At 38.8% G+C, this 7,500-nt stretch overlaps 1 protein-coding gene across 2 annotated transcripts in view; it reads left to right on the top strand.

Annotated features, from left to right (window-relative positions):
• Positions 1 to 7,500, top strand: part of fbp2 (fructose-1,6-bisphosphatase 2) — a 36,021-nt gene that overhangs the window by 6,797 nt on the left and 21,724 nt on the right. The window contains exon 4 of one of the 2 annotated variants that reach the window (XM_061896062.1): positions 6,714 to 6,854. The exons of the other annotated variant lie outside the window; for it this stretch is intronic. Within the exon in view, the coding sequence (XP_061752046.1) occupies positions 6,714 to 6,854 (141 nt within the window). The remainder of the gene's footprint in view (positions 1 to 6,713; positions 6,855 to 7,500) is intronic. 2 annotated transcript variants of the gene reach the window in all.

Here is a 7,500-nt window from a genome sequence, read left to right as displayed (position 1 = left end):
TAAACAAGAATCTCTAGATAGTGTTTAAAGCATATCCCCAAAAACATCAGAAAGCCCTATCATGTAAACTATCTCTATATAGTGATTATAAGTACAGTATGTCCCTACAGTGGGTTCCTAAAAACAGCAGAATGTCCTGTGATAAAAAAAATAATCTCTGATTATTGTTTCAAACATATCCCTAAAAATAGCAGAATGCCATATCATATAAAGCAGTGGTCCCCAACCACCGAGCCGTGGGCCGATTGGTACCGGCCGCAGAATAATTTTTTATTAAAAAAATATATATTTTTTTTTTTATTAAATCAACATAAAAAACACAATATACACTTACAATTAGTGCACCAACCACAAAAACGTCCCTTTTTCATGACAAAAACGTCCCTTTTTCATGACAAAGAAGAAAAATAAATAAATAAAAAAGATAAAAAAAGGATTCCTCCCCCCACCCCCGGGCCGCGGGACAAATTATTAAGCGTTGACCAGTCCGCGGATAAAAAAAGGTTGGGGACCACTGATATAAAGGATCTCTAAAGGGCCATGGCTCGATTGGTACCGGGCCGCAGAATAATTTATTATTAATTTTTTTTTTTTTTTAAATCAACATAAAAAAAACACAAGATACAGTTACAATTAGTGCACCAACCCAAAAAAACTCAATTTTTAATGACAAGAAAAACAAAAAAACAAAAAAAAACGCCGGGCCGCAGGACAAATTATCAAGTGTTGACCGGTCCGCAGCGACAAAAAGTTTGGGGACCACTGATACAAAGGATTTCTAAATAGTGTTTTTGAAGCACATTCCTAAAAACAGCAGAATGCCCTGTTGTATAAAGCAGTGGTCCCCAAACTTTTTGTATCCGCGGACCGGTCAACGCTTAATAATTTGTCCCGTGGCCCGGGGTGTGGGGGGGGTCCTTTTTTTTTTTTTTTTGTCATGAAAAAGGGACATTTTTGTCATGAAAAAGGGAGGTTTTTGTGGTTGGTGCACTAATTGTAAGTGTATATTGTGTTTTTTATGCTGATTTAATTTAAACAAATTTTTGAAAAAAAATATATATATATATATTTTTTTTCTAATAAAAATTAATAAAAAATTATTCTGCGGCCCGGTACCAATCGGGTCACGGCCCGGTGGTTGGGGACCACTGATATAAATGATTTCTAAAAAGTGATTTTAAGCATGTCCTTAAAAATAGCAGAATGCCGTACAATATAAAGCAGTACCAATCGGGCCGTGGGTCCATTGGTACCGGCCCGCAGAATAATTGTTTATTAATTAATTTTTTTATTTTTTTTAATCAACATAAAAAACACAAGATACACTTACAATTAGTGAAGATACACTTACAATTAGTGCACCAACCCAAAAAACCTCAATTTTTAATGACAAAAAAAAAAAAAAAAAAAAAAAACGCTGGGCCGCAGGACAAATTATCAAGTGTTGACCGGTCCGAAGCTACAAAAAGTTTGGGGACCACTGATACAAAGGATCTCTAAATAGTGTTTTTGAAGCACATTCCTAAAAACAGCAGAATGCCCAGTTGTATAAAGCAGTGGTCCCCAAACTTTTTGTATCCGCGGACCGGACAACGCATAATAATTTGTCCCGCTGCCCGGTGGGTCCTTTATTTTATTTTATTTTTTTTAATTTGTCATGAAAAAGGGACGTTTTTGTGGTTGGTGCACTAATTGTAACTGTATATTGTGTTTTTAATGCTGATTTAATAAAAAATAAATAAAATAAAATAAAACAATTTTTGATTATTTTTTTTTTTCTTTAATAAAAATAAATAAAAAATTGGTACTGCGGCCCAGTACCAATCGGGCCACGGCCCGGTGGTTGGGGACCATCTAATTAGTGTTTTTGCAGCAGAATTATAAAAACAGCATAGCAGCCTGTCATGAAGAGTATATCTGAGGAGTGTTTTTGAAACACATGCCTAAAAACAGCAGAATGCCCTGTTGTACAAAGGCTCTCTAAATACTGATTTTGAAGCAATTTGTAAAAACAAAAAAAATGCCCTGTCTTATAAAGGATCTCAAAATATATTTTTACAGCAGCGTCCTAAAAACAGCAGAATATACTGTCATGTAGAGTATATCTGAGTAGTGCTTTTGCAGCGGATTCTTAAAAACAGCAGGCTGTCTTGTCATAAACAAGAATCATTAAATAAAGTTTTAAGCATATCCCTAAAAACAGCAGAATGCCCTATCATATAAAGTATCTCTAAATAGTGATTTTGAAGCACATCCCCAAAAACAGCAGAATATACTCTCATGTAGAGTATATCTATATAGTATTTTCACAGCATATTGCTAAAAAACTGCAGAATGCCATGTCGAATAAATGAACTTTCAACAGTGGATTTAAAAACAGCAGAATAAATGCGCTCTAAATAGTGTTTATGTAGCAGAGTGCTAAAAACAGCAGAATTCCCTGTAACGTAGGTTCTAAAGCTAGCGCTTTTGCGTTGGGTACTTAAAAACAGCAGAGCGCTCTTGTCGCATTGGATTTTTGACACGCATGTTTTTTTTTGTTTCAGCATTTCCTATTGAGGATCAATTTACGCAGTAGATTCCTAAAAACATTGGATTGCATTGGATGCTTAAAAACAGCAAAACTACCAATCTCTGACTGCCGTATTTTCAGTACACGCTTAAAAACAGCCGTGTTCCATAAATGGGGTGCTTTATTAGTATTTTATTGGGTGGATTACTAAAAAAAACAAAGCACTCCAGTCATATCAAAGATATTTGACTTGCAGTGCATCATTAAAAACAGCAGCGTGCTCCTGTCGTAGAGAGGATCTTTGACTAGTGTAAACAAACATAGTGATTGTGTTTTAAAGTACTAAAACTTTTTAAACATGTTGGATCTTTGCACCGTCTTTATATACGAAAAATAAGAGCAAAGGGAGTCTTTTAATGCAGTTTTTTTCAACCAGTGTGCTGTGGGAGGTTATCTAGTTTCACCTATTTGGGTTAAAAATATTTTTTGCAAAACCAGTACATATAGTCTGCAAATGTTGTGTTGTTGTTGAGTGTCGGTGCCGTCTAGAGCTGGGCAGAGTAACCGTGTAATACTCTTCCATATCAGTAGGTGGTAGCCGGTAGATAATTGCTTTGTAGCTGTCGGAAACAGCGGTAGGTGTCGTGGAAATTTCTTAAAGACAATCCCTTAGTGACAAATAGCTTAAAAATGATTTATTAAAGTAACAAACAAATAATAACAAGCTTTGCAAAGCGAGACCAAACCAGAACGACACATCCGTTCGTTCCAGCTTGTTCTAACTTTTTTAGAATTTGACATGACAATTATACATTCTCAGAAGTCCCACCCTCCATTCTCATTTACATACAGTACACCAGTGGAATGAATACCCAAAGTCCTGTGAAGAAGGAGAGGGTGTCGTTTGCCCAGAAGAGGGGGGTCCACTCAGGAAAGGGGAACAATTTAGCTCTGTTGGGGGTCAAGAATAAATGACACATATGCCCAGGTCAACTAAAGTCCACATGTTACATCAAAGACACAGGAGACAGAGCTTGATCAGATAATAGATCTCTTGCTAAGTGTCACATTCCTGATCCCAATAAACAACTTTTGGCGACCCGTTCAAAGAACATCATTAATTAAAACAAGTACAAGTAATTTTGCTATCACATAGGCAACGTGCGGGTAAAAAGGTGTCTAATGCTTAAACCAAAAATTTAAAAAAAGGTGAGTGCCCTTAAGAAAAGGCGTTGAAGTTTAGAGAAGGGTATGCAGAACAAAACTAGAACTGAACTGGCTACAAAGTAAACAAAAACAGAATGCTGGACGACAGCAAAGACTTACTGTGGAGCAAAGACGGCGTCCACAATGTACATCCGAACATGACGTGAGAATCAACAATGTCCCCACAAAGAAGGATGAAAAACAACTGAAATATTCTCGATTGCTAAAACAAAGTAGATGCGGGAAATGTATTGATGCATGCTTGGTGATGGTTTAAAGTCATATCCAACAATTGCGACGACTACTTATTACTGTCAGCTGAGTTTTGTTTTTTAATGATTTCCGCTGGTGAAGTGAAGTATATTTATATAGCGCTTTTCTCAAGTGACTCAAAGCGCTTTACATAGTGACACCCAATATCTAAGTTACATTTAAACCAGTGTGGGTGGCACTGGGAGCAGGTGGGTAAAGTGTCTTGCCCAAGGACACAACGGCAGTGACTAGGATGGCACAAGCGGGAATCGAACCTGCAACCCTCAAGTTGATGGCACGGCCACTCTACCAACCGAGCTATGCCGCCCCGGTGGTATGCTTACGGATTTTTTCAAAGCAGAAAATGGGCCTTGGCTCAAAAAAGGTTGAAAAACACTGTTATAATTAGGGCTGCGAATCTTTGGGTGTCCCACGATTCGATTCGGTATCGATTCTTGTGGTCATGATTCGATAATACATCGATTTTTTTTTATTCGATTCGATTCAAAAACTATATTTTTCCGATTCAAAACGGTTCTGTATTCATTCAATACATAGGATTTCAGCAGGATTTACCCCAGTCTTCTGACATGCAAGTAGAGTAGTAGATTTAAAAAAAAAAAAAAGCTTTTATAATTGTAAAGGACAATGTTTTATCAACTGATTGCAATAATGTAATGTCAGGCTTTCCTCTGACAGTTTGACTACGTTTTAGTTTGTTCCTCTGCATTTGTTTGTTTCCTCTGTGTTTAGTATTTCCCGTCCTTAGTTCCTGTCTAGTGCTCTTATTTTGGTTCGGCTTCCTGTCTGTCACCCTGTGTCCTGTTTTCACTCAGCGGCGGCTGATTGGCATCTGGTCACACCTGATGTCAATCAGCCAGCTCCTATTTTACCTGCTTTGTTCCTCCGGGTCGGTGCTGGATCATTTGTATTGTCGTGTCAATGTCATTTTCTACTTGTCACTCCTACTGGTCGTGTGAATGCAGCCTAGCGGTAAGCTATATTTGGTAGTTGTTTTGTAGCTTACTGTTTTTTGTTCCCTGCTTCCGATTAGTTTGTTCATAGCCCTTAGTTTATGTCCGCCCGTGTGCGTGCTTTTTGTTTGTACCCTTTGTTTGTTCTAGTTGTAGTATTTTATATTAAAATCATGTTTGCTCACTCCATGCCTGCCTCCATCTCTGCATCTTGGGGTTCGTCATCAAATAATCGTGACATGTAAATTTGTTTTAACTATTAAACGAACCAAAAATGACTTATTTTATCTTTGTGAAAACATTGGACACAGTGTGTTGTCAAGCTTATGAGATGCGATGCAAGTGTAAGCCACTGTGACACTATTGTTCTTTTATTTTTATTTTTATAAATGTCTAATGATAATGTCAATGAGGGATTTTTAATCACTGCTATGCTGAAATTATAACTAATATTGACACTGTTGTAAATATTCATTGTTGTTTCAATACTTTTGGTTTGTTTTGTGTTGTTTGTCTCCTCTCAATTGCTCTGTTTATTGCAACTAAGTGTTGCTGGGTCAGGTTTGGTTTTGGAATTGGATTGCATTGTTATGGCATTGCTGTGTAGTGGTTTTGTCGGGGTTATTTGGTGTCGAACCCCAAGATGCAGAGATGGAGGCAGGCATGGAGCGAGCAAACATGATTTTAATATAAATACTAAGACAAAACCAAACAAAGGGTTCAAACCAAAAGCGCGCACGTGGGCCGATAAAAAAACAAAAGGCCTTTAGCATAGAAGCTAACAAGAAACAAAAATGAACTTTAGCATGGAAGCTAGAGGATCACAAACAGAAAAACTGGAAATAGCTATGGCTAACAAAAACAGCTTACCGGTACGACAACCAGGACAAGATGTAGCACGACAGGTAATAGCTGTAACAAAACGACAGGTAGCACGACAAGAGTGACATGAGGCAACGACAATACAATAATCCAGCAACTGACACAAGACAAAGGAGGTACAAATAGGAGCCGGCTGATTGGCAACAGGTGTGGCCAGATGCCAATCAGCCTTAGCTGAAGGGGAACACAGCACTCAGGGAACAAGACAGGAAGCTGACAAAATAAGAGCACTAGACAGGAACTAAGGACAGGAAATAGTAAACACACTGAGAAGGAACACAGCACTCAGGGAACAAGACAGGAAGCTGACAAAATAAGAGCACTTGACAGGAACTAAAAGACAGGAAATACTAAACACAGGAAACAGACAAATGCAGAGGAAAAAAACTAAAACATAGACAAACTGCCAGGGGCAAGCCTGACAGGTTTGTTGGATTGATTTAAAAAAATAATAAAAATAAAAAATAATAAAATCGATTTTTAAAAAATGAGAATCGATTCTGAATCGCACAACGTATTCAAATTGATTTTTTTCCCACACCCCTAGGGGCACTGGGAGCAGGTAAAGTGTCTTGTTCAAGGACACAACGGCAGTGACTAAGCGGGAATCGAACCTGCAACCCTCAAGTTGCTGACACGGCCACTCTACCAACCGAGCTATACCGCCCCAGTAGCTGCTTATGGCCACCAGGGGGAGCCCTCGTGCAGCTAGTAAAATGTAACCATGTAATTGTTTGCATTGTTTATGTGGCAAATCACACACTTCTCATTCTGGAACCCAAGAAAGACAAAAAAACTCATAACATGCATTAAACATTAGCATCATTTTTGCATTGAACAAATTAAATATAACGATTATGAGTTGCTCTTGTTGATGATGCATTCAGGTGTCGGAGGGCGAGCCCACAGAGAAGGACGCCCTGCAGCCGGGCGACAACATAGTGTGTGCCGGCTACGCCCTCTATGGCAGCGCCACCCTGGTGGCACTAAGCACCGGGGACGGCCTCAACTTTTTCATGCTTGACCCGGTGAGTGCCTCCGGACATAAAGCCATGCAAACATGATATCAAGCAACTCCCACTGGAACCATCTTGTGGGATTTTATAAATAAATAAATAAATGGGTTGTACTTGTATAGCGCTTTTCTACCTTCAAGGTACTCAAAGCGCTTTGACACTACTTCCACATTTACCCATTCACACACACATTCACACACTGATGGAGGGAGCTGCCATGCAAGGCGCCAACCAGCACCCATCAGGAGCAAGGGTGAAGTGTCTTGCTCAGGACACAACGGATGTGACGAGGTTGGTTCTAGGTGGGATTTGAACCAGTGACCCTCGGGTTGCGCACGGCCACTCTCCCACTGCGCCACGGTCTGATATGGTCTGATAGTGTCCATAAAAATGCACGTGAGGTACAAAGGTTGGTAATGTGACCTTAATGCTGTAAATTTTTCTGGGGGCATTATTGAAAAGGAGAATACTTGGAGAGAACTGTTGTTTTTTTAATTGACGCATTATATACCAAATTACAGGGGTCACCAACCTTTTTAAAACCAAGAGCTACTTCTTGGGTACTGATTAATGCAAAGGGCTACCAGTTTAATACACACTTAAATACATTGCCAGAAATAGCCAATTTGCTCAATTTACCTTTAATAAATAAATCTAT

Source organism: Nerophis ophidion, linkage group LG01 (assembly GCF_033978795.1).
Source record: "Nerophis ophidion isolate RoL-2023_Sa linkage group LG01, RoL_Noph_v1.0, whole genome shotgun sequence".
NCBI classification, from domain to species: Eukaryota; Metazoa; Chordata; class Actinopteri; order Syngnathiformes; family Syngnathidae; genus Nerophis; species Nerophis ophidion.
Note: the sequence above shows the minus strand (reverse complement) of the source record. Positions and strands in the feature narration are given on the sequence as shown.